Genomic DNA, 27,566 nt, shown 5'->3' on the forward strand with positions numbered 1-27,566 from the left:
AAGTTCTGTGCACTCTGCTTCAGCAGCCCAGGTTCGGTTCCCAGGCTCAGACCTCCACCACCCATTGGTGGCCATGCTATGGCAGCAGCTCACATACAAAATAGAAGAAGATTGGCACAGATGTTGGCTCAGGGTGAATCTTCTTCAGCAAAAAAAAGCACGCACACACACACTAGGGATGTCACAAGGCTAACTGGATTAACAAAATAATTTAAGTATTCAGGGTCCCTTCTTTGTTGAACTATATTTATGAAAACAGTTCATTTAAAGAGATTTTTAATTTTTTCCCTACCTTGCACTTCCTCTTTGCATAAAATGTTTTTGTAAAGATGTTTTTAATATGAGTAATTGCTACCTAGTGCATCTTCTTTATTGTCAGGTCATTGCTTACTATAGTTCTATTTGTAGGTGTTTTATTAGAAACTAAAATCCATAAGGAGCTATATCCTCTAAGAAGGGGAAACTATTTACCTGATAGTGTTTCCTTCAAGAACTGAGGACAGGTGACCTTGAGGTTTGGTACAGAAAAACGAGGCTCGTTTCTGGCTTCAAAACAAGGGATATTATTATATGTCTCATAAATATGGAACCTTGCTAAGGAGTCCACTTTGTGAAAAGCAAAAGCTAGTAGTGCCTGGAAACAGCTGCTAACTTCCTATGGAAACAGTGGTCCTCAGTGGGGATCTTTCCTCTTCTAGCACAGAAAACACTACGTGTGTGACCCAGAGGCCTCGACCGTGTGATGTCTCTAGTGTCTCATAAGTTGAATCCCATTTAATTATCAGTAAAAAGAAAGCAACTTCAGGAAGTTTTCAAATTTCTTAAAAAATTTCTCGGTCACATGTCCATTTCCCTGGCTACACAAGTGTTCCTCAAGGTATGGCACAGAGACATACTCAGCATAGGTGAATGATGTGGAAATACCTTTCTGAAGAAAATTTTTGTGCCTCCTCAATTTCTACAAGACATTTGGCAACAAATGTCTAATGTTTATTATTACTTGCATTATAGAAAGTATCTTATGTTTATAAAATATACTGTGAGGTTTCCAGGTTATTGTGCTTAGGGCTTAGGATCATACTAGGTTTATCAAAAAGCAAGTATTTGCTACACTGTAACCTAAATTTATTTCCATTCTCCTCTCCCAAGTTATTTCTGGTCTTGGTTTGAATGCATAATATATGTTTCCTTCAAGTTCATGATCACACTCTCACGTCTGAAATGACTGTTTTGTTCTTCAAAGGTGTCAATCCCAAGCATGTGTCCCTGGTAGCCAGTGGAAAGGATATAAGTCCATATACGTGGAGTAATCAGTTATTTCCTAAGTCACTGGGACCCATTGGGGCAGAACTTGCCTTCAAAAGGAGTAATGCAGGTAAAGCAAGAATACATTTAAAGTATGCATTTACACTGTCTTCCTTCTGCAGATTTCTACTTTTAAATATATCGCAGCTGCCTTCTTCCGGTCGAGATACCTTTAGGGGTCACAAAGATTTTCCAAATGGTCCTTGAGCAGAGAGAGTTTTAAGGGAGTCATTTGCCAGATCTCAACTTCCATATGGATTCTTTCCTAAAATGGATCTGCCTGAGCAAGGTGTCTCTATTCTCCTGCTTTACCAGAGAAAAGACGACTTCTCACTGTTTACTATGGTGTGTTTCCTATCCCCAAAGTGTACAAGGATCTGGGGTGCCAGGCAAAGGGATCGTTTGATATGTTGTGTCAGTGTTGAGGGAGTAACTCAGATGAGTGGGAAACAAATCCTTTTTAAGTTAAGTGGTTTCCACTTCTTAACTTTCAGAAAATTGAAGGAGAACCTAATTGAGTTATTAGCTAACAGATAATTAAAAATTATTTTTTATGAGATCACTATATGATTTTTGGTCTATAACTTTGAATACAGTTCCAAGACTATAGTGGCAGAGCTGTAGCAAAATATCTTTCATTACCAACTGTGTCTTTACGTTAACGAGGTTTCCCAATGTTTCCATCTCCAAAAATGAAAAAATAAAAAAGAATTGATGCTGAATCCTGTCTGATTTTAGCAGTAAGTAATATTCATTTGTGGATACATGAACTACTTGAAAACAATCCCATCTTTCTCATTAAGAGATGCATTTCCAAAACACCTGGCTTTTCATGTTTAGTAACCAAAATGATCATAGTCATCTTTTTTGATTAATTATGTACAATGAGTCATTGTAATTATAACTAAATTAATCCAGAAAAAATTATTTTAATATACTTATGGTTACAAGAAATTTTTTTCCAGGTTTCAATTTATACACATTTTTGAGTGATCAATTTAAAGACTTTTAAGCCTAGAATTTTATTTGGATAAAATTTGGGAGCTGAGATATGAATGAAAATAAAATTTTAGAGAGAAAAAAGATCAATTTGAAATTTCCAACTGTTAAAAAGGAACTTCTTCATGTATATCTTAAGTCAATATTGGTGGGAATAAAATCACTATGGTATTTAGATTCCATTGGTTATATTTAAAGGAGAGACGTAACAGCTTTATTTTTAAATGTCTGTATTTACAATATGCCAGAAATTACATCTTTTGGATCTGTAAAACATATGAAAAATATTAGATAACAGCTTAAAGCATGTAAAGTGGTAAAGAGTTCTCTTTTTTTAAGAGATGTAGGTGGTATTGCATCAAAAAAGTTTGAGGATCCTTCTGTAGCAATTGACTAGTCTCTTGCCGTTTTCTGATGTGATATCAACACACTTTGGGCATTTTACAAGTTTTCCAGACACTTTGAAGACTCAACTTATCCATATAATAGTGCTGGGTTGTCAAACACTGCAGCACTGTAATTTACTTATTTATTCTGTTATTTTAAAATAATATTCACTGAACCAACCAGTTCAAGGCAGTTTAAATGACAGCACTCCAGCCGCATCCCAGGGGAATATATGATCAGCACCAAATGAAAGCTGTGACCACACATGAGAACACTGTCTCATTTTAAGGGTTCTATCTGGGTCTTTTCATTAATCAGCTCATCCATTTTCCTCTGCTTTTCCTAAAACATTCTCCATATTATTCATTCTTTCTTTCCATCTGCCTTCTCTTTAGAAGAAAGCATAATTAAACCAATTGAAAAACTATCATGCAGTGAAAGTTTTCCAGAAAAATTAGAGGACCCACAAGGTAATTTCTGGGCATTATCAATGAGTACAACTTGTTCTTTGAATCTCTTGTCCGATTTTCTTCTCAACATTTACCCCAAATCTTGTCATAAAAAGCTACCATGAAGGCCAAGGTCACCTGATTTTAGGAGTCAGAACAGGACTAAGAGAAAGAAAAGTGTTCCACATCATCGAGAACCTCTTTCTTCAGTAGTTGGGATTCTAAGACTAATTTCCTCTCAAAAAGCTCTACGCTCGTCTTCTTAAATTAATTATGACAATTCATAGAAACCAAGCAAATCTACTGAAGATAATTAAAAGAATATGCTCTAATTTTGTCATCAGTATTCCTGGAAACCTTTTTAAAAAGTCTTGAAACTCATTTCTTAAGCATTAACAATCATTTAAAAGAAGTTGACCAGGTTCATAGAGATGGTGGATTTCCTAGAGGTTCGCTGTCGCTGGTTTAAACAGTGCCAACTATTGGCTCCAACCTAACAATTTGCAGCTCACAAGGTACTTCAAATGATAAGCCAAAATAATTTAAGAAGACAATTTTCTGTTCATTTTTCCTTAGCAACTTCTTCTTCCAATAGGAAGAAGCATCCTGTAACTGTTCAGCACATGGCTTTTAGAGTCTGACATAGCCCCACTCTCTCACTTACTAGCCTTGTGATTTTGGACAGATCACTTAGGCTCCCTACATGAGTTTCTCTATCTATAAAATGGAGGAAATAATATTTACCTAGATATTATTATATAACCACACCTAGGATTTTTGCCACACAGTAAGCATGTAATAAGTGTTTGCTCTGATGATAAGGATGAGAGCAAGAGAGATGTTCTGAAGCCGCTACTGAATGTGATCACTGCCCTGAACTTCTTCCAAAGTCTTTTGAAGTAAAGGGCTGATTCCTGATTTAGAATGAGTACTCGAGGTGGAAGGAAAGGCCAAATTAGGCAAAATTCAGTAGTGTTAAAAGTTGTATAAACTGATAACATGTGTTTACTCTGTCAAATCTTTCAGGGTCTGATAAATAGTATTTCCATTGGACATTTGTTGGTTCAGGAGCAAACACTTAGAGCCTACTGTGCACAGTACTGTGACAGACATCAGGGACCCAGGAGCTCAGAGTCCAGACTTGTGACAAGTAACACCATGTGAAAAATGCTTCAGTTGTAGCTGCCAAATGAACAGTTCTTTGAAACCACCAGGTTGACCAGAGCCCTGTTACACCTTCTCACTGACAGACTTGTCTCCGTTCTGGCATCCTTGAAAGAGAAGTTGTATTCATTTTTCCTTATTTCCAGTTTGCTTCTCAATTCACTGTAGGTTGTCCTCTGCTTGCCTCAGGCCACTGAAACAGCTCCTGCTAGGTCCTGGCGTTGTCCTGGTGGCCAAGTCCAGTGGGCATTGCTCATCCCACCAGACCTGTCTGCCTCATTTGTTGTTCCTTCTTTCTTCGCATGCTGTATTCTCTTGCATTTTCAGACCCTGCTCTTCATACCATCTACCTCTCTATTCTCTCTCCTCCATAGAGTCCTTTCCTTTCCTTTCCCCTCATGCTGGTGTTCCCTGGGGTTCTAGTCTGGGTCTTTGTACATCCCCGCGATCCCTGTGAGCTGGCTCCTCCACGCCCATAGCTCCGTACCCGCCACATCCTGATAATTCTCAATCTCCAGGCCTGCTCGACCTCCACAACTCGAACATCCCATGGGCACCATGTCTTTCCCCCCAAACCAAATTCTCCTCCTCTATTGCTGTTCTTAGTCACCTAAGCTACAAACTCAGGGGGTTATATTCCTCTTTCCCTACCCCGCCCCCGCACATCCACTCAGTTCCTTTTTTCTCCATCCCCTCTGTGAATGCTTTAGTTCAGACCCTCATAATCTCCCATTTCAGCCATAGCAGTGACCTCCTGATGGGTCTCCTGCCCTTGGATTCCCCCCTTCAACCCACCCCTGTACTGCCCCAGATTGATCATTCACTAATAGTGATGAGGAGGATGACAGCTGACTTTGCTGCACACCAGACTCCAGGCTCAGTTCTTTGCATATATCTCATTCAATCCCTAAAACAACCCTGTGAGGTACACTTACTATAGAGATTTCACAAAATGAAGCAGAGCACAGAGAGCCCACGGGGATGGGGTTTCCTGGCAAGAAATACACTCTCACATTAAGAACTGGAGTCATAGAAAACCTGGTGTGTTCCGGGTGAACTTGGCCTCAGGTTCAGATTCTAGCTTGGTCACTGACTGTGAGAACTTGGGCAAGTTCTAAGAGCCACGAGGTGTGGATAATCATATGCATGCAAGAGGGTTGTTATATGGACTGAATAGGTATATCTGCAGAACTGGAGTGCCCTGCCTGAAATATAGTAGATGCTCAAAAAATAGACTTCAGAATTAGTAGGGGTCGTATTCAAAGTTACTCTCTGGTGCTTTAAAGTATTCACCTTCTGACTATGAAACTTTGTGATACGTCACCAGGGAATCTTGGAAGTTATGCTACTTACAATCAGTCAGGATATATTCCTTCCTTTCTCAAAAAAGAAGTGGGGTCAGCCGGCCAGAGGATACACTTAGCACCTCTTGGTGCAACAGCTTCAGGTAAGAACAACTTTAGACACAGTTTCTGAGAATTCTGATCAGAAAGGAGCTTTCTTACGTTTATAGTCACTTTTCCCAAGCGAAGACTTTTAAATTAGTCTCAGCTTATTAACAACAATTCTAATTGTTTTTGGCAAAATGTCCTGTCCTTCTTAGAAAGATGAGGTTTGAGAGTCTAATAATTCTAAGAAGAGCTCCCTCTAATTAAGAGGTTACTCTTGCCACACACACGCATTGGGCCGTTTAAACCTCACAACGACCTGGTGAGGTCGATCTCTCTTCTACAGCTGAGGGAACTGACATTAAGTAATTTCCCGAAGGTCACACGGCTAGTACATTGGAGCTGGGATAGAAACGCGGTCTAATGCCACAGTGAGCTGTGCCACACAATGAGCTGTGAGGAGATGCATTTTTCAGAGCTTCCCGCCCAGTTCCTGGCACAGAGTGAAACCTTAATCAACGCTGAGACACCGTTATCTATCAGTTCACAGGCGGTTCCTCTCTGCTTCCATTTTAGAGGATAGAACTAACTATGGCAGAAGTTTCACTGGCTTTTGCTTTGCAATAGTTTCAGGTGGGGAAAGGGTTTATTCCTCCACCCTCCAATGTTATGACTAATTAGGTCGCCTGTTCTGCAGTGACATGGCATAAGACAGCCAGACTGACGGTCTTGAAATGGAGGGTGATGATTCTGTACTCGAGCTGACCAGTTGTGAATATGAATGTTCTCTAAATTATTTTAATCTGATATCCTTATCAAAACACATAAAATAAACATTAAGGCAGATAATCAGAAGTTTGATAAGATACCCAGTTCTAGTTTAATCTAAAAGTTGACTCCGAAAGTATTCTCACAGGCTATCCTACCAGGATCTTATATTAAAACTCCTGATTAGAGTTGCCAGGCTTTGAAGTTCACACTGTTCGAGCTAAAATTGTAAAAAGCACTGGCCTCCAGTCATTTTTTATTTCTTACCACAGTAAAACTGCTTAAACAGTACTCAATTTAAGTACTCAGTACTCAAACTGAGTTACCTATCTGTGAAAAGAATTCCTTTATCTCTCTGCTGAAACAAAATATGTTAATAAACATTTTATATACAGCAATCATTTTTATGAAGCCTCAAATATTTTAAGCCAGCCTTACAATGACTGATTAGCCATGGCTTAGTAGCAATTTTTAACATAAAAGCAGAAAATCATGTTTCAAATTATTTTATCTGAGTACCTGCTCTTAGAAAGTGAAAGTGGGTATTTTTAAACATATTTTTGTAAGTTATTGAAGGCCTTTATATAGTAATTATTCTGTCAGATTATGCATATTCCTGTTTTCATTTTCTTAAGTAAATGCTTTTTCATAACTTTTCGTCTCTCCATTTACTCTGCTTATCAGATTTTCCTACAGGTGGAGCTAGGAGAAAAGGTAAAAAAAAAAGAAGTACACATTAATCATTCTCAAGTGGCCACTGCCAATCCTTAGGAAAACACTGTTCTGTAAGAGATGTGTCCTCCAGTCCTCCCAGTTGTGTGACAGTTTCCCACAAGAAAATAAAACCAGGTCATTACCGTATTTACTCAACTCTTTCCCCTTCTCTCATAGTCTCCCTCTCTGCTCTTCTTCCTCATCCTCAAGTTTTGAGAAGAAAAATCAGATTAACTTTCCTCCCCATGTAATCCCTCATCCCCAGACTTCCCAGTGCCTCCTCATCCCCTGCTTGGACAGTAACAAGGACTCTGCGGAGTGACTTCTTCCCACACAGCTGCTCTTGAGAAATCCAGGGCCCTGGTCTAGGAGCTCTGCATACATTCACTCACATAATCCTTCCAATGGCTCTATGACAGAAGGTACTATTATGATCTCCATTTTACAGACGTTTTGTGTCTTGCTAAAAATTATGTAGTGGTGGCAGTGATTAAATTCTTAACTACAGGCAAACACCTTTCCTTTAGCAAACACTTTCTACAAAAAGTTAAATGCCCTCGACAGGACACATGCAGTTTTTAAAATAAATGCACAGCAAGCATTACAGGGCTGATGGCTCTGCTCTCGCGAGTGGTAAGGCGGGGTCATGGTCCGGCTAAGGAACAAAAGCATTTCTTGCCCTGCCATGAGATCTCAGCTCCTTTGTCAGCTACTAAGTTCTTCGTGAAGGGTGCCTGAGTCCTAAAACTGTGTTATTTCTCAGAAAGGAATCCTAAAAGTCAACACTACTGCCTTCTTGGGAAAATGATTCCCTCTTCAAAGAAGGCTTGACAAATATTGGCCTGGACACAGTTTCCTTCAAATGCTTTTAGGACTTGACTTAGGCTGTGTCATGACCTGGAAAAAAAGCTTCTCTGTTTGTTCCTCGCCAAACTCCTCACTTCTCACCCAAAAGCCTCACCTGTTGTTAGTTTTAAGACTGTGTTTCCTCTGCCCTTCTCTGAATCACCAGGGCCTACTGCCTCTTCCGCCCTGCTCCCTCCACTCCCATCCCCTCACATGCTCTCTCCTCTGTCCATGATGCCATTTTGACCTGTGGACCTCATGTGTGAGCTCGCTAATTTAACACACTGAGGCCTGTCTGTATTCCAATAGGTTATAACTAAAGGCCATTCCTGGAGAACGGTGGTTAACTGTTTAACTCATTTTTCCTTAACTGTTCCTTAACAGTTAGGGGTTAACTGGCCCTTCGAGACACTTTATCCCTGCCTTTGTTAGGTAGCTTTTTATTGGCTTTGCCTTTGAGAATTTTATGACCTGTCAAACCACCAAGGGGGAGAGCTCTAGGCCTCTCTGCCGCAGCCAAACTACGTAGCAGTGGGGGTGACTGTCACCAGGCGGTTCCTCCCTTCATGCTTTGTTTCCCTTTACGCTGAAGGTAGCAGCACATCTGGACCCACATGCTCCCAGTAATTTCCCCCTACACTCCCAGTTTTACAGTGAAAGTGTAAGAAAAAAACAAGAAAACTCATGCAAGTAAATATGGTCTAGCTAGTGTTAAGTGTGCAAAATGGTCAGACTCATTTCAAAATTGACACATAGTTTAATCCAAGAATGACAGCTACCACTCAGTGTGAAAAGATATTTAAACACCAAATGGAAAGATCAAACATCCCTCCTCAGAGAGAATACCTGCAATACTTAGCTGTCAATCTGAAGTGAGGAGGGGGTGAAGGAAGGATTGAAGAAGATAACGTTCTCTCTAAAATGATTTACCGCTTTGTCATTTGAGATGTTTAAGCAATTTTAGCTTATAATTTGTTCAGACAAGACCAAATGTTTAACAAATTAAAATTTTCACAAATATTTAACCAGCCAAATGTATGAATAAAAACAACCCTTGTGATGAAAGGTTTGGGATCCTGGGAATGGGTCACCTTTTAAAGAGATTCTGTTATCACCCATCATTTTCCCAATAAAAAGTGGAGCTTCTTGACTCTAAAAACCACATTTCCACGTTTAAAATGAATCTATAATGGGACCCCATCTGTGTAGCTCCAAGAAGCCAGAGCTTTAGAGGATTCACAGTTCTGAATAAATTGTCTATAGCGATACTCTGAATACTGTTTAGATGTAACCACAGTGTGATTTCAGTCACTAACACTGTGGGTTTTGCCCATGGAACTTGAACTGAGAATATTCATAGTCATCCTAGTTGCTGTTGCCTATCCAAATGTGATAGGCATTTCAGTGAACCCAAAGAAGAAACAGCAGCAGTGTCAGAACTATAAACCAGCAATGCTGGCTCTTAAGCTACTAATTAGAAAATTCTAATTAGTGTCAACATGATACACTAGAATTTTTGGTTTTAAGATTAAAAAAAAAAACCCTTAGAGACCACTGAGTTAATCTTTTAAAGACAAATTCAAAAGTTCCCCATAAAATGAGAGGATGGATCGCTTTATTTTGAATTTGTTAATCAACTTATTAAAATTCTAATTTCTGATTTTGATTTCTTTCAGAATACACATGGAACACAAAAGCTGGTCGGGGGCAGTTTTCAGGACCTACTTACAATCCTACAGCCAAGAATCTAAATATTATGAACCGCGCACAGCCCATTCACTCAGTGCATGGGAGGACAGACTGGGTAGCCAAGTACGGAGGCCACCGGTAGGAGTCCGGTGTGAAGCCCCACAGCATTGCTCCACAGAGCCCCTGCAAGTCCCCTGACCCTGGGAAATGTCTACAGATGTCTATTTCTACTGAGTTCTGGAAGAAATATGTGATAGTGGGTACTCTGAAGAGCAAAAATCATCTCCTATTTTATTTCTCTCCTAGAAATGAAATGCATTCTCTTAGCATCGTTGCCCACAGTGCTGATATATGGGTAGGACTTTATAAAGTATTGAATAAACTATTTGCCAAAGTATCAAGTATTTGATCTACAAATTAATAAATACTTAGTATGATAAGCTTTTGAAGAAATGCCCCCAGAAAGTAAGTGTTTAGAGTGCTTTAGTTTTCATTTGTTGTATATTTGCCTAAACTATTTAATATTTCATTGATTGGCCTCAGGGTTGTTTTGGTTTTTTATTGCAATTAGGTAGACCTCTGTGGGCTGTCAGTTACGGTTCTTATTTGGCTAAGGCTCTACTCTACCACTTTGGCAATGGCAGAAGGATGGTAATTTATCATTTTTCTACTTTGTAATTATGAAAACAGTGGTAATTCCAATCTTGAGCAGGATATCTTTCTTGGAAATAAATTTGTCTGTAACGTAGAGATTTCAAAATTATGCCATCTGATTTTAGTGGAGAAAGAGTCTGTTGTTTGATTTTGACCAATACAACTGCTAAGAATTCATGGTGACTATCAAACCCAATGGCTTGATGACTCTCAGGGTTCTCTCATCTTCACACCATTAAGGAAGTTCTTGAAACTGTGATGTGTGTTCACCAGGCTTTCAAGATACGCTGTTCCTTATTCCTACCAGACATAAAGATGAGGTATGCCAGCTGGTTCCCCAAAGCAAACTGTTGCTGCTGCAGGCCACTGACTCAGCTCTGACCTTCACATTTACTCAGAAGAGTAAATGTACTTAGTTGCTATAGCAATGACTTCACTTACTACTTTTTTTTTCTTATTTTTATTTCTAAATTGGTATTTAAAATAGACATTTTGAACTTAGGACTATTCTATTTAAACCTGCCATTTTATAGACCAGACATTAGTACTGTATATTCTTATTAAAGAATAATAATGTTATCAACTGCAGATATTTTTATGTGTTTTATGACTTTGTAACAAATGCTAATGTAATTGGTATCATCTTGTGGACATTATCCAAAGGCACATTATAAAATAATAATAATATGGTATTTTTGTACAGAAATTCAGCTCACCGTGTTGAAAAATGTTAAAATGTAAAGAGTAATTTATGTTGGTAATGGTGATATGTATTTGTACAGTTTTAATTAATGTCTCAAAGCTAAAAAATTCTTTTGTGTTGCCAGCAAACTTTTCAACTCTGAATAGACATTAAAATTTATCTGGTTAACTAGTGTGTTTTCTTTACATTTTAAACTTTATACTTATAATCTGAGGTCTGTTTGTTGTTTTCATTAGTCATTTTTTGTGGTCTTAAGTTTACGGGAAAATTGATTGGAAAGTACAGAGTTTCCATACACTCCCTCATCTCCTCCACCTGAATTTCCCTATTATTAACATCTTGCATTAGTGCGGGACATTTGTTCTAACTGATGAGCCAATATTGATACATTATTATTAGCTAAAGTCCATAGTTTACATTAGGGTTCACTCTCTGTTGTACATTATAGGTTTTGACAAAATGTCTAATGACATGTATCCACCATTACAGTATCATACAGAACAGTTTCACTGCCCTAAAAGTCCCCTGTGCTCTACCCCTTTAACCCCCCCCCCCCCCACCAAATCCTCTGGCAACCACTGATCTTTTCATTGTCTCCATAGTTTCTCCTTTTCCAGAATGTCATAGAGTTGGAATCATGCAGTATGTAGCCTTTTCAGCTTGGCTTCTTTCACTTAGCATTTAACGTTCCTCCGTGTCTTTTCTTGGCTTGATATCTCATTTCTGTTTATCACTGAATAATATTCCACTGTCTACATGTACCACAGTTTATTTATCCATTCACTCATTGAAGAACATCTTCATTGTTTCCAAGTTTGGGCAATTCTGAATAAAGCTGCTATAAACATTCATGTGCATGTTTTTGTGTGGACATCAGTTTTCACCTCATTTGGGTCAATTCCAAGGAGCATAATCACTGGATCATATGGTAGGAGTGTTTCATTTTGTTAGAAAGCGCCAAACTGTCTTCTAAAAGACAGTTGCATTCCCACCAGCAATGAATTAGAGTTCCCGTTGCTCCACATCCAGGCCAGCATTCGGTGTTGTCAGTGTTTTGGATTTTGGCCATTCTAGTGTGTGTAGTGGTATCTTGTTTTAATTTACAGTTCCCTAATGACATATGATGTGGAGCATCTTTTCATATGCTTATTTTCCATTTGTATGTATCTTTTGGTGAACTGTTCAGATCTTTTGCCCATTTTTAAATTAGATTGTTCATTTTCTTATTGTTGTTTTAAGTTCTTTGTATATTCTGGATAACAGATTTTTCTCAGATATGTCTTTTGCAAGTATTTCCTCCCAGTCTGTGACTTGTCTTTTCATTCTCTTAACAGTGTCTTTCACAGAGCAAAAGTTTTTAATTTTAATGAAGTCCAACTTATCAATTTTTCTCTAACAGATCATATTCTTGGTATTGTATCTAAAAAGTCATCACCAAACCCAAGGTCACTTATGATTTTCTCCTGTTATCTTCTAGTTGTTTTATAGTTTTGCATTTTACATTTAGATCTATGATCCATTTTGAGCTAATTTTTGTGAAAGTTGTACGGTTTGTATCTAGATTCATTTCTCTTTATTTTTTCATGTTTATGTTGTTCCAGCATCATCTGTTGAAAAGACTCTCCTTTCACCATTGAATTTCCTTTGCTACTCTGTCAAAGATCAGTTGACTATATTTGTGTGGGTCTATTTCTGGACTCTCTATTCTGTTCCATTGATCTGTGTGTCTGTTTTTTCACCAACACCACAATGTCTTGATTACTATAGCTTTATAAACGTTTTGAAGTCAGGTAATGCCAGTCGTCCAACTTTGTTTCTCTCTTTTAATACTGTTTGCTATTTTGGGTCTTTTACCTCTCCATATAAACTCCAGAATAAATTTGCAAATATTCACAAAGTAACTTACTGGGATTTTGATTGGGATTATGTTGAATCTAGATCAAGTTTGGAAGAACTGATTCTTGACAATACTGACTCTTCCTATCCAGGAACATGGACTCTCTCCATTTAATTACATCATCTTTAACTTATTTTATCATTGTTTTGTAGTTTTCTCCAGATAGATCTCAGGCATTTTTTGTTAGATTTATACCTATTTCTCCTTTCTTAGTGCTAAAGTAAATGGTATTTTTAATTTCAAATTTCAATTGTTCATTGCTCATATATAAGAAAGCAAATGACTTACTTTGTATCCTAATACCTGTTATGACTTATTAAATACAGGAGTTTGTTGATTCTTTGAAATATTCTACATAAACAATCATGTCACCTGCATACAAAAACAGTTTTATTTCTTCCTTCCTAATCAGTATACCTTTTTTCCTTTTCTTGAATTATTGCACTAGCTAGGACTTTCAGTACAATGTTGAATAGAAGTGGTGAGAATGAACATCCTTGTTTCGTTCCTGATCTTAGCAGGAAAACATCTAGTTTCTCCCCATTATTTATCATGTTAGCTGTAGGTTATCTGTAGATATTCTTTATCAAGCTAAGGAAGTTCCTTTCTATTCCTAATTTGCTGAAAGTTTTTATTATGAATGTTAGATTTTGTCAAATGCTTTTTCTGTATCTATTGTTATAATCATTGATCATATGATTTTTGTTCTTTAGCCTATTGATGTAATGGGTTACATTGATTTTCAAATGCTGAACTAGCTTTGTATACCTGGAATAAATTCCACTTGGTCGAGGTATAATTCTTTTCATGTATTGTTAGATTTGATTTGATAATATCTTGTGGAGGATTTTTACATCTATGTTCACGTGTGTGTGTGTGTGTGTGTGTGTGTGTGTGTGTGAGAATATGGGGGGGTAGGGAGAGTGCGTAATGTTAACAATTGGTGAAACTAAGTATTACTGAACCTTTTCTGTAGATTTGAAAATTTTTAAAATAAAATGTTAAAACAACATAAATATATGAAGCAAAGACATAAATACAAGAAGAAACTGATATGACCACAGAATGCAAGGTTTTTCTCAGAAAACAGATCTAGGGGCGAAAAATAAGTAACTGAGTATACGAATACCACAGTAAACAAAGTTTATCTAATGTATATACCATATAGAACTTTGACCAGTAAGGAAAAATACACATTCTTCTCAAATACATGTAACATGCACAAAAATTGACCTTATATTAGGCCAGAAAGAAAACCTCAAATTTTCAAATGTAGAAATATGTAAGCAACTTCTTTGCAGTGTAATAAAAGTAGAATATAACAATAAAAAAGTATGCCTGCAAAACCTATCCACTTAAAAAATTTAAAATATTGTTCTAAACACTTAAGTCAAAAAGGAAAAATAAAAACAAAGAAATATACACTTTTAGAAATGGAGAATGATAGACTGCTGTATTAAAACCTGTAAAACTCAGAAAAAACAGATCTCAGAGAAAAAATTATACCCAAAGTATTTATGAAAAAAACAAGCACTGAAAATATGCTGAATTTGAGCATTTAGCTTAAGAAACTAAAAAAAAGACTAACAACTTAAAAAGTAAAAAGGAATTAAAGATAAAAGAATATCAATACAGTGAAATAAAATATGAAAATAATGAAATAAAAGATTTCACCCCACTAGCAACAAGCATTACCTAGTACCCACATCTTGGCTTCTAATACCACCATCCAATAAAAGGAAACAGGGCTCCTTGGAGAAATGGCTGATTCCAGTATTGGGACATGAAATATACAAGATGAGCGTGGAGCATCTTACAGTGCCAGAAAGTAAGGAAGTTCTAAAAAAAAAAACCAAAAAACTAGGAAGCAAAAAAGCCTACATGAGCTATGCCAAAGGGTCACAGGAACCAACTGAAAGAACTCCCACTGGCCAAAACGGCAACAATTTGAGCATGAAAATTAATACAGAAATACTGGATTATAACCCAAAGTAGAAAATACACGAGTCCACAGTGATATGAATAAATGAATGAATGAGGAAGAAGAGAGAAACCTCTCATGCAGCAGAACTCCAAATTAATTTATGTAGACACTCTGCCCTCAAGGAGGTAGAGGACAACTCCCCATTCCTGCAGTGTGAAATGTGCATAGCGACTTCCTTCCAGAGAGCACAGTATGGGAAGGGGGAAAAAGGAGTAACTTCACAGTGGAGAAGCCTGACGAACACTACCTCATCTAGATGATCAAGGTCAACATCAACAGTGATATCAGGTTCATATATGTAACTAGAATGATGTGATGAAAATGGCACTTCACCTCTGTAGTTTTCCTCCCCAAAACCTGTAACCCTAGTCTAATCATGAGAAAAAACCTAGACAAATTCCAATAGAAGTACATTATACAAAATACCAGATCAGTACTCCTCAAAACTGTCAGTCATCAATAGCAAGGAAAGTCTAAGAAACAGTCACAGCCAAGAGGAGCCTAAGGAGACATAAGTAAATGTAATGTGGTGTCCTAGATGAGATCCTGGAGCACCAAAGGCTATTAGTTAAAAACTAAGGAAATCTGAATAAAGTATGGACTTTAGCTAATGATAATGTATCAATATTGGTTCACTAGTTGTAACAAATGTTTCATGCTAATGTAGGACATTACTAATAAGGGATGCTGGGTGTGGGGTATGTGGAACTCTATACTCTCTTCTCAAAACAGTTCTAAAAAATAAAGTCTATTTTTAAAAAGTAGATTTGATCAATCTATGTATTCCCCAAATACTAAGTGCCTACTATGTACTAAGTATAGTTTACATGGTAGTAACAAAAGACTAATTTTTCCCTGACCTCATAGTACATACATTCTGGAGGCAGACTTTAAATGTAAACACACAAAAAATTGTATATTTGCAAATTATGATGGGTGCTATTAAGAACAGGATGTTACAGGGACTGGCCCAGTGGCATAGTGGTTAAGTTCATGTGCTCCACTTTGGTGGCCCAAGGTTCATGGGTTCGAATCCTGGCATGGACCAAGGCACCGTTCATCAAACCATGCTGTGTGGCGTCCCACGTGCAAAATAGAGGAAGAAAGGCACAGATGTTAGCTCACGGCCAGTCTTCCTCAGCAAAAAGAGGATTGGCAACAGATGTTACCTCAGGGCCAATCTTCCTCACAAAAAAAACCCAAAAAACCAGGATGTTACAGAGACTAATGGAGATGTAAATACAATGAGAGATGACTGAAGGGTCTTAAGTGCAGGAGTCTCTACTTGAAATATGTCTCTGCCTGTTAGGTAGAGAATGAACTGTTGGGCCAAAGCATGAAACAAGGAGTCCTATTAGAAGCTTAAAAGATGGTAAGGCTTGGACTTGGGTAATATTAGCAATGGTATGGAAGAGAACTGATAGGAAGCTATTGGTTTTTGGTATTGATCTGGTTTCTTGCTGGTTTATAGAACTTTCTCATTAGTGTTAATAGGTTTTCAGTTGCTTGTCTTGGATTTTCTAGAGTTATCTATACAAAATGTTTAATTTCTTGTTCACTATTAATTTACACTTGATTTATTTCTCCTTTTTATTGCTTTGTTTAGCGTCTCTAGAACAATGTTGAATCTTGTCAGTGATAGCAAATATCCTATTATTTCTACCTTTAATATAAAGCCATGGGTCTAGATAAAGGTAGCTGACAAAAACCTAAGGCAAGTAATATGCTTGAGTGAGCAGACAGAAGCATTTACATTAATGTCAGAAATTAATTTTGATCAGACTGATACCTAAGCAGAAAATGTATATGAAAAGTTCCCATTCATAACATAAATATAGAATATCCTGCAATAATCTTAATAGAAATACAAAGAACTAAATAAAGCTTTAAAATATCATTTTAAGACATTTTAAAAAACTGAATTAAACAAAGGGACATACAATGTTCCTGGATTGAAGAGTAGGTATTTTAAAACTTTCAATTCCTCCCAAATTTATCTACAATTCATGCAATCATAATCAAAATCCCAAATAAATTTTAAAATTGAAAAGCTAATTCTAGATTTATCTGGAAAAGTAAATGTCAAGAAAAATTTGAACAATGACAGACTTGCCCTACCAAATATCATAATATAGGACAAATCTATGGTAATTAATACAATTTGGCACTGAGATAGAAGTAGATCTAAGGAAGGGACTAGAAAACCCAAAATCAGTCCCAAATATGGAAATTCAGTACATGGTAAAGATGGCATTTCAAAGCAATGAGGACAGGATTATGTGACAAAGGATTATCATGACAATCATAAACGACTAGCTTAGAACCAAAAATGAGTCTGATTTTTTTTTTTTTTTTAAGGAAGATTAGCCCTGAGCTAACTACCGCCAATCCTCCTCTTTTTGCTGAGGAAGCCCGGCCCTGAGCTAACATCCATGCCCACCTTCCTCTACTTTATATGTGGGACGCCTTCCACAGCATGGCTTTTGCCAAGCGGTGCCATGTCCGCACCAGGGATCTGAACCAGCGAACCCTGGGCTGCCAAGAAGCAGAACATGCGAACTTAACTGCTGTGCCACCAGGCCAGCCCCGGGTCTGTTTTAATATAGGATTAGTAATGCTTTTTTGTTTAGAACAATCTTTTTCTGTGCCTCTGCCCTTATAATTCATGATTCAAACTTCTGGGGAACAAGTCATAACTGATGCTCACTTCTACTTGGCCCTCACATAGTAGCAGGGTTTGGGAAACAAGCATAAAGCTGAAGGTTAGCTCTGTAAACGTATATAATACACAGACAGCTCTTCAACGTGCAAGAGAACATCCAGGCCACCTGTGGGTGTCTGAACCTTTGTAAACTCTCTAACTACAACTAATGTTTCTTTTTCCCACATTCCCATAAAAATAAAATTTTTAAATATCAAAAAGATAATGAAATGTTCTGCCTACTTGATTTTGTCCATTTTCCTTTAGACTGTACAAGACTTCTGTTTAGAAGATCATGATAATCCAATTCTCCAGGGCATGAAATGATACTATGTACAAATGAGCTGTTTGTAAATATATTTGTCTTTATTATTTAAATCATGAATTTGGGATAACTGCTATGATAAAAGGTAATCATTGACTACGCCAGGAATTATGGAACAATTTTTTTTTTTTCTGCTTTATCTCCCCAAATTCCCCCAGTACACAGTTGTATACCCTAGTTGCAGGTCCTTCTAGTTGTGACATGGAACAATTTTTTAGTTGAAGTATTTGCAAGTATGTGATATCAAGTACCAACCCTCTTACTTTCTGTAAGTAGTTACTATTAGTAGCAGTATGTGAGGAAAAAAGACCTGAGGTCCTAGTAGACCAAAAGCTTAATGAGTCATTGCTGTGATGGGGCTGTTCAAAAATCTTTATTTTGACCCTGGCTGCAGAATTAAAAGAAATGCATGGTCTAGAATATAGTACCCTTGTCATACCCCTTGTGTAGGGCTCTGAGCATTATGCTTTAAGAACGGCCCCGTCAGACACGTCAAAACTGTGTCATATAAAACAAGGATGAGAAAACTAGGACTCCTTTCAAGGAGCTTAAGCAAACACATAAAATTAACTAGTTAAGTGCCTAAATTATACTCTAAATTTAACCAATACCAGTTAGAGTGGGGGTAAGGAGCAAATACCCCTTCCTTTTCAAAGAGGGGAAAATTAAAGGAGTACCAGAATGAGTCAATTCTCAGTGCTTAGAAAAGCAACAAAATGAAGTGAAAATGTGTCAGTATCCTGTTAATGTGTCCAATGTAGACACCACCCAGGGTAATTCAAGTTCCAGGCAGATCTTTTAGTTTCACATTTACAGATTAACTAGTTAGCCAAAATTTCATTTTTTCTTTTGGCTACACAGTCGTAATCTTAGAAATCCTCACTACAGATCATTATTTAAAACAAGCTTCAACGCAATGTATAATCAAATAATAATTTTCCTTGGTCCTTATTCGAAATGGGTAATTCCTAAATAAAATATTAACAGAACATTTTTGTGTTCCTATATCTTTCTGCTATTTCACATCTCATTCTACGTTCTAGACAGCTCTGGCAACGAAGACACCATGGAAAATATTATTTATAGTAAACTTTATTCTCACTGATATTTCATTTAACATTATCTCAGAGTAGGGCTGTACTCTAAGATGAGCAAAAGAACAGATATGCTAAATCTCATCAGATTTTTTTCACACTGTTCCTCTGAGTAGGGTATGGGGTTTCAGGACCCCCAACATTGATACCTAATGTTTTACCCCTTGAGATTTTACATACAGACACAGAAAGAAGAGATAATATCAACAAACAAGAATCAAAATGTATGAGGGTATTAGAATAATAAGCTCTTGTGTTATATACTACCCACCTCTTTAAGACTGTAATGATAATGATTAATTATTTTTCCCTGCAAAGTTCAGGGCCTTCTTTTTTTTTAAGTAAGATGTCATAATAAATGAAAATGTTGCACTTATTTCTCTTAATACACTAGGAATACTGGACGTTTTAAAATTCTTCAAGTCCAAGCTGGGACATGACTATGATTGATGGGGTCTACTGAACACACTAATTCCAAGTTTGGCGACCATCAGCAAACTGTTCAAAAAAAACACATAAACAAAAAGCGTCAGGTAAAGTACAGAACAGGCACTTGACTATTGTTGTAAGGGACTAGGACTCTGCAGGTCCCTCACTGCATGGGGAGGAGGTGCCAAGGCAGGGCAGGAAGAGATGGAACTTCCATCCCCAGAGGCACCAAACAAAAACCACACCAAGGGGCAGTCTTGCATTGAGGCCTTAAAACAGTACACGTGAGCTGGAACTCCTACTCTAACTGGCAATAATTCAGAGATGAGAAAACTGAAGGCTGGAGAGACCAAGGCCTCCTCACGGTCACAGAGCTACTGAACGGTAGGTCAGCAGCCTCCCGGTTTACTGTTCTTGACCTTGGTCGACATGAATATAAAACATTATGCTTGATAGCATCATAACTATGGTCAAAGTTGGGTAAGTAATCTTCTTCCAAAACAGATTTTTTTAAATTCCCCTATCTTCAGAGTCTCTTTATTATACTTAGGGACTACATTTTTTATAACAATCCAGTTTGTGTTTTATAATCCAAGTTAATTAGAAAACAGGATTCAATCCTAATTCCCTTCTAGCAAAATTTTCAATAATAAAGGACACCCACGCAACTAAACAATATGGTGCCCACACTGACGGTCACACAGACTGCTGTCACGCCTCTGCACCAAAGCTTCCTGCACGGCAGGAAGGAGCCAGGATGGACTGGCGTGCAAATGTGAGAGCACACGGCTTCCTCAGTAGATGAATACACTATGTCACTGCGACATGAACTCTGCTACTGCTTTTACAGCCTTCTCTATTTGTATATAAATTAAATCATTTCAGTTGATGGCCAACATCAGGTATACTAAAACAAGTAAATATCTGCATGTACAAAGTATTTAGGGCATTAAACTAACTCCATACTGGAGAAGAACAGCAACCAAATGGAAGGTACCTGGCACCCGCAATTAAGCCTGCAGGCATAAATTTTCCAGAGTGGTAGAATCTCATTCCCATAATGCCAGCCAAGGTTCCAGACGTAGCTGATGGGAAAGATGAAAAGAGTCAAAGATCATTATATCTTACACTCAGGAGAACTAAAAGAAGTGACCACAGTCCTACCCATCTTTCCAGGGCCAGAGGCCACCTTTCCCAAGTGGGAGGAGCTTCACTGCCACCCACATCCTATGGGATTCAGTACAAATACTGGAATATAAGGTCCTCATAGACAGGGCCCAGCCTGCCTTTCCAGCCTCACCTCCTACCACTCTTCAGACATCAATTTCTTAATTTTCTCCAAAATTGCTGTAGGTTTTTTTTTTTCTATTCCTTGCCAACTCTATTTACCCTGTCTGCTCTTCCCACTCAAGATCTGTTAAAATACCTACTATATGCCATACGCTGCACTAGAAGCTGGAGAACATAACTGTCATCAACAAAGGTCTCTGCCCGAACACTGTTTCAAGTCTGATGGGACAGACAGACTTGAAAGAATCACATGAAAACAGAAAAGTATAATTTCTGTTACAGGTACAATTAATGCAATACCAATAACATAATAAATAGGGGATCCAGCCTACTGAGAGAGATCACGAAAGGATTCGCCGAGGAAGGGGAGACTGAAGCGACATCTGAAGAGCAGCAGTTAACCAGCTGAGGGGGAGGAAAGCACATTCCAAGCAGAAGGAAGAATATCTGCGGGGCCCTGTGATGAAAGGCCAGCATGGCACGGAAACCAAGACAAGGCTACTAAGGAAGAAGGGCCAGACCCTCCAGAGCCTTGCAGGCCAGATTAGGGATTGTGGCCTTCATCCTAAGAGCAATGAGAAGCCACTAAAGGATATTAAGCAGAGGGATACGTAAACAGAGTTGCATTCTGAAAATCTAATTCTACTGGTACCATGGAGAACTGCAAGGAAACCAGAGGGCATGTACGGATACCAATTAAGAAACTTCCTCAGGAATGCAGGCAAGAGAGAGTGCTGACTGGGATGAGGATGGTGGCTGTGCAGAAAGAGAAGGGGATAATTTAGGACATGTGCTGCAGGCAGTGCTGATGGGACTTAAATGAATTAAACAGAAAGATGGAGGGGAAGAGAGCAATGGGGACACAAATGGATGGAGAATACCACAAAAATGAATGGGTATGATGACATGAAGTGAGGTTTGGGCAGATGCCTTGAGACACCTAAAAGATTTCAAGTAGACATCTGCACGTATAAGACCAAAGCTTGGAGGCGAAGTAAATTTGTGTCATTTGTGTATCAGTGGCAATTTAAGGCCTGGGCTTCAATGACACTGTCAACAAGAGAGTATAAAAAAGATCAAGAATCAGGCCTTAAGAACCTCAGTACAGTCACGCATCACTTAACGACAGGGATGCGTTCTGAGAAATGCATCGTTAGGTGATTTCGTTGTGTGAACATCAGAGTGTACTCACACAAACCTAGGTGGTACAGCCACTACACACCCAGACTGTATGGTCCTAATCTTATGGGAAGGCTGTCCTATGTGCAGTCTCTCATTGACTGAGACATCGTCATGCGGCGCCTGACTGCATTTAATGGCTAAAAGGGAAGACTGGTTGAAAAAAGAGAATGAGAGAATAAAAAAGCAAACAAGGAGAGTGGAAAATGGATCAGTGTACTGTGCTGAGAACAGCTAACACACCAAATAAAATGAGGACTAAAAAATGTACAGTGGATCTTGAAAAATACAGGTCACTGGCAGCCTCAGGAAGAGCTATTTCCTTAGAAAAGGACAAAGACAAAGAGAAAAGAAATGGAGACTGAAGTGGGCTGACAGCTGAGGAAATGAAGATGGAGTATAACAGACTTTTTTCGAGAAGTTTCTGAAGGGGAAGAAGGGCAGCAACTGGAGAAGGAAGTGGGATCCTGAGGTCCTTTTTTTTTAAATGGGTGAGAGATGAGCACACTCGAATATGCCTCCATCTAAAAGATGGCATACAAGTAAGAGACGGGCTCACTGACACTGTAAAGCTGAGAAGGTAGGGGAGACGAGACCCAAAGCCTGGGTGGAGGGACTGGCCTTGGAGAGGCGAGAAACAGGAGAAGGGAAGGGCTGGAGGTTGCCAGCATGAAGGGAGTCCCACGGGATGGCTGCTGTTTTTCCTTTAAGTAGGCAGTAAGGTCATTTATTAGAGTGGAGGAGTGGGATCAGAAACGGGAAAGAAGAGGTCTGAAAGTCATTCCGGAGCTGGAGGGAGGGAGCTGTTAGGCAGGGCGGAGAGTTGGGCCCTCCTTGCTCAGCAAACCCCAAATCAGCCACCCCTCCCCAGCTCAAGCTGACTTGTACAAACCACTCCGTTAACATGCCTGTTCTCCCCATCACACTTGGAAGGGTCAGAACTGCATGTTTTCTCCTACTCTGGTTCTGTAGAGACAGTGAGAGGCCCACACTCCTAGCAGATGTCTGACGCAAGGGTGGAGCTCAATAAAAACGCACCCAAAGCCACCCTGATAAGAAGTAATCTTCCTTTCCCCGAGCTCCTCACAGGGTACTTCTCCACAGTCCCAGAGAGCCACTTTTTATGTTCCCAATTACGGTGAAGTCTCCTTGAAGGCAAGACTTACATCTTCTACATTTAGCTTATAAATGCTAAAGAGCTAACAAATGATTTTCAAATGGGAAAAATGCAACACTGACGCAAACCTGACCAAGACAGGTGATGTTTCAGTGATGCTCAAGCACACAGTCCTCAGAGGGCAGCCACAATGGCTAACAGCCATGTACCTGCCTTGGTCAAGTTTAATACTAATTTCACCAGGTAAATCTAAATTCATGAGGTATGAAAACCTTTCCATATCCTGTACATAAAAGATAAACAGGAACCAGCACAAATGCCCCCCATTTTAAAACTTCCCTAGGATTTGGCAGAAGCAGTGAAACTGTCTTAATGTGAAGAACCCGCAAAATGTGAAGAACCCGCCACCTCCCACCAAACCAGAGACTTTTGGTAGAGTATTCTGGATACATAATTGCACTAGGGAGACAGTGAAGTTGACATACCCAGGAAAACCCAAATGTTCCTCGGATCCTGAGACAGCTGATAAGCACCCAGGCCTGCTAACCCACCGAAGAGGAGCCCAGCGGCCAGGGACGGGACACTACCTAGAGGGAAGCAAACACATCCAGTACAGTAATGTCAGACACTCATCTCATTAGCAGAATCCACCAGACTTCCCTTATCTACAGAGGAAAACAGCAAAGAGAACTTCTCTCAGCACAGTTCAGAACCAAGGAGTTCTCAAGCAGGAAAATGTTTTGGGGCGTTTGCTATGTGACCAGAGAAGTCAGGGTCACACCACATTCCCCTCTCCTAACCAGGCCTGATTAACCCGCCAAGGGGCAGAACTGTCCATGGGCAGGACCTTGGGCAAATCCCAAAAGGAGAGGGAAATGGTCAGGGAGTAAAAGAAAGATGCAGAGAATAAGAATTCTGGTGTGTGTTTTGGGGTGGGGATGCAGGCAAGGAAGGGGGTAGAAATGAGCATGTCCACTAACACACCCATGCCTAGTTCAACGAGGAGACTTCAAAACATGACTATGCAAGACTAGAAGTGTCCTCCTTTTTGACGAGCACAGACATGGATGGCACTCTAGGGTGGAGGCTGATGTACGGCAGTCAATGATAATAACAATCTACTACCGCCCCTGCCCAGAGTCTTTAGATAAAGAGGCAAAACAAGCAATTTGATAAAAAGCCTGGCTCAGCTCAGCCAGATAACCAAAAGGCAGGTGCAGGAGGAGCTGGGACTGACAATCAGCCTGCACTCAAGCTAGAGGGCCTAAAGCAAACTTGACTCAAAACAAGATTGCACTTGGTGCCCTGGAGACCCACTCTTCACCAAGAACAGCACGAAGCTCTTAAGAGGTTAAGTAACCACAACCATACCTGCTTTTGCATAGCCAATGATCCCACCAGAAGCAATCAGGGCTGCATAGCCAAAGCCAATCCAGTGCAAAGGCACTCTGAAAACAAGAGAGTAAGAAATCAGTGCCAATCATGTTACAAAAAAACACACACACAATCATAGGATGGGACTAAAGGATGACCACTCCAGAACAATCCTATCACTGTACAAATGAAAATAAATGCCAGAGGTTAGATGACTCGCTTAGAGTCAGTGGCAGAGCGGGGACTCAAACCCAGGTCCCTGGCCTCCATGTGCATTCTACACTCCATGCAGCCCACAGTCTACTCTCAGAGCCCATTTCAGATGAGAAAAGAAACTCTGGTTTTAAGCAGTTCCTGGCTATTCCACTCTCATTCACTGTGCACTCACAGCGGGCCGGAGTCCTTCTGCATTGTTCTCTCTCACTCTGGGCAGACAGAAGACTACACCAGGCCTGCACCTGCGGGCGAGGGGTTGGATCAGAGGTGGTTGACAGCACCGCTCTCCAGGAGTCAGAGAGAAGCACGTCCAAGTTTCAGCTCCAAAGCAATGGGCAAGTGACCCAACCTCCCCAAGCCTCGGTCTCCCTCACTGTACCACGAGGATAACACCGGTGCAAATTTCCTAGGGTTGCTGTGGGCAATAAATGGAGTAACATGTAAAAGTGCTTGGCACAAAGTAAATGCTGAACAGACACCAACCATTTTGGTAATAACCTCAATTCTACTAACCTATGCCCACAGGAAACTGAGCAAAATTCACTGACCAGCTCTGTATAGGTAATGAGTTAACCTTTATTACCAGCGAGTCAAGTTATTACCACATCGGAAAGTTATCTCCCGTGCCCTTTCAACTATCTTAACTGCGTCTTTTGCGGGGGAGGAGTGCTCCTTTCCACCCCGGCCCAAAGAATCGAATGATTTCAACACCAAACGTTTATAAAACTTGTAGACGCCATTTATTTTTGCATCCAACTCACACTTCTTGTTAGATTGGGGGCGGCGGATAAAATATAGGAAAGTCCGAGTCATAATTACGTGGGACACCACACCCTTAGCAAAGTGCAACCCCTGCTTTCTTAAAGAAATGCATTTAGTATCCAGTGAGGCTAAGCGTGGAGGCAATGCATACCTCTTTTGTTTTAAATTATTGTGTCCACAAAAAGTCGGGGTGTTGGAATCGTGCCAAAGTCATTAATTCGAAGTAGCTTTGAATTACCGAGATTTTGAAGGAAATAGAGCAACACCACCTCCAGAAAACTAAACAACACTATGCTACCTGGGTAAGCATTTGCCCCAAGCGTTCAAGGTGCCCGCAGGATTCAGATCGTATTTTAAGGAAAACAGTGCACGACTAGCAAAGCAACTCCGACGCAGCCTACAGCGCCCGCCCCGACCCGGGGGACGGAGAGCAGGCGGCTGCAAAGCCTCTTATACAATTCCAAAAAGTCAAAACCGGTATAAAATGACAATAACTTCCAAATACCCGAACCGCTTTCCCGAAGGCCTCCGCAAGTCGACCAGGGCGCGCCAGCCGCGGGTCACCGAGTCGCTGTCCCGCCGGAAATGTCGCAGCACACGCCCTGCGCTCCAGGGGCGGGGCTTACGGCGGCGAGGCGCGGCGCGCGCTCCGCGTCATGGAGGAGGGGCGGGGTATGGGGCGGGGCTTGTGGGGGAGCGTCGCGGTGGGCGCTCTGGGTTCTGGGAGAGGGGCGGGGTATGGGGCGGGGCTTGTGGGGGAGCGTCGCGGTGGGCGCTCTGGGTTCTGGGAGAGGGGCGGGGTATGGGGCGGGGCTTGCGGAGAGTCGCAGCGCGCTCTGCGCCCTGGGGGCGGCATGAGGGCCCGGCCGCAGCGGCGTGCGCCCTGAGGCCCCATGGCGGGGTATGGACTGGTGCGACCAGCTCCATTCCCAGCTCTAAGCCCGTTTGGCCAAAAGCCGAAAACCTAGAGTCTGAGTTGGGTCTTGCAAGAGGCGAAGTTGAAGGTCACCGAAGCGGGAGGAGGGCGTCTGAAGCTGGATTCTGAAGGACTATTAATGGAGGGATAGGTTACCAGGTGTAAACCACATGCAGGCCATCCTGGAGGACTCGAGTCTAGCCCGATCACGTTGTTTGCCCACCAAGGGAAGTCACTACTTTCTGCTGGTAAAGAACGTGGTGGCCACAGGCTAGACGGATGTGGCTCATTTCGGTGTTTGTTTTAGGGAGTGAGGCTACTCGAGAAGCATCTTGAAAGGGGACAGAGGGTAAGTTAAGTATAATCTCCAGCTATCTCTGTGATGCCCCTGTACCCACAGGACATTATCTGCACTCCCATCACTGCCTTTCCTGCGCCACCATTCACTCAATTGCTGTACACCAAAATTTGGGTGTCATCCTTGACGTCTCTTCTTCATCCCCTACAAGTATGAACATGGATAGATCTACGATCCTGAGTGAAAAGGAAACTGGAGTACATACACACTCTAAAAGAAAAACCTTCCACTTGCAGCAGCTCCTGCCTTCGAGATATCAAAACTGAAGCCCGTGTTTACCATAGCTGAGTCTAACCAGACAAAGCTGATAATGACTTCGGACTTTGAGCAATTCCAGTATGCCAGACTCCCACCAACTTAATGCAAGATTCCCCTGAACAACCAAAGCTGGGCCTTGTCTTAACCAGCTGGGAATGGATTTAGGGATTCATTCCTCCCTAGGCAGGTGCAAGCTTCAAACCTTAGTTGCATGCCCCTTAATCCTCCCCCTGCCCTTCAGACTTAAAGAAATTAACCACAGAGAATTAAGTAAGTTACCTGCAGTCCTAGTCCTTGGTAGAGCTGTTATTTGAAATAGGAGTGTCCTACACCCATCCCTCTACCTTATGTATCATTCCTCAACCAAAACACACAGCTCTTCTGTATGTGTGATCTATCGTAAAATAATCATAAAATAAATGGATGAAACTGGTTTCTGCTCTGTTTCAATTAGCTCCACACAATGATTTGTGTTTAGTAATGTTTCCAGTTGGCATTAACATATTTTAGGAGATAGCTTTTAACGAGGAACCCACTGAACAGTACTGAATCACAAACCTGTCAATGGGTATGACCAAGATTGTGGAAGGAAATGTTTTT

General features: G+C 40.2%; 2 protein-coding genes across 12 annotated transcripts in view; one reads left to right on the top strand and one right to left on the bottom strand.

Moving 5' to 3' along the window:
* Positions 1 to 11,234, top strand: part of MAK (male germ cell associated kinase) — a 64,896-nt gene extending 53,662 nt beyond the window's left edge. For 5 of the 9 annotated variants that reach the window (XM_046641312.1, XM_046641317.1, XM_046641314.1 and 2 more), the window contains 4 exons: positions 1,244 to 1,375; positions 5,632 to 5,751; positions 7,145 to 7,174; positions 9,697 to 11,234. In XM_046641312.1, coding sequence (XP_046497268.1) covers positions 1,244 to 1,375; positions 5,632 to 5,751; positions 7,145 to 7,174; positions 9,697 to 9,851 — 437 coding nt within the window. In that variant the 3' untranslated portion in view covers positions 9,852 to 11,234. The remainder of the gene's footprint in view (positions 1 to 1,243; positions 1,376 to 5,631; positions 5,752 to 7,144; positions 7,175 to 9,696) is intronic. The other 4 variants (XM_046641316.1, XM_046641318.1, XM_046641319.1 and 1 more) reach the window with 2 other exon arrangements.
* A 7,813-nt stretch (positions 11,235 to 19,047) lies between these two features.
* On the bottom strand, positions 19,048 to 26,039 carry LOC124227018 (transmembrane protein 14C). Of its 3 annotated transcripts, none has more exons than XM_046640919.1 (6): positions 25,940 to 26,039; positions 24,845 to 24,914; positions 24,454 to 24,530; positions 23,568 to 23,669; positions 20,494 to 20,581; positions 19,048 to 19,565 (listed from the first exon to the last, which is right to left on the bottom strand). In XM_046640919.1, the coding sequence occupies exons 2-6, from the start codon at positions 24,865 to 24,867 to the stop codon at positions 19,508 to 19,510; spliced, it is 348 nt and encodes a 115-aa protein (XP_046496875.1). In that variant the 5' UTR covers positions 24,868 to 24,914; positions 25,940 to 26,039; the 3' UTR covers positions 19,048 to 19,507. The 3 variants fall into 3 exon arrangements, with proteins under 3 accessions (XP_046496875.1, XP_046496878.1, XP_046496876.1); XM_046640922.1 differs by having other exon boundaries at positions 25,946 to 25,997; XM_046640920.1 differs by having other exon boundaries at positions 25,930 to 25,985.
* Between the last annotated feature and the right edge of the window lie 1,527 nt (positions 26,040 to 27,566).

The sequence above is a fragment of the Equus quagga genome, chromosome 15 (assembly GCF_021613505.1).
Source record: "Equus quagga isolate Etosha38 chromosome 15, UCLA_HA_Equagga_1.0, whole genome shotgun sequence".
Lineage (NCBI taxonomy): Eukaryota > Metazoa > Chordata > Mammalia > Perissodactyla > Equidae > Equus > Equus quagga.

Bases quoted from the DNA above. Each gene is read 5' to 3' on its own strand.
- LOC124227018 (XM_046640919.1), bottom strand. From the start codon at position 24,867: ATGCAGAAGGACTCCGGCCCGCT. The intron at 24,531-24,844 runs GTGAGTGCACAG...TCTTGTTTTCAG, and splicing joins CAGAAGGACTCCGGCCCGCT to AGTGCCTTTGCACTGGATTG. The intron at 20,582-23,567 runs GTATGTCAACTT...CTTTCCCATCAG, and splicing joins GAACATTTGGGTTTTCCTGG to CTACGTCTGGAACCTTGGCT.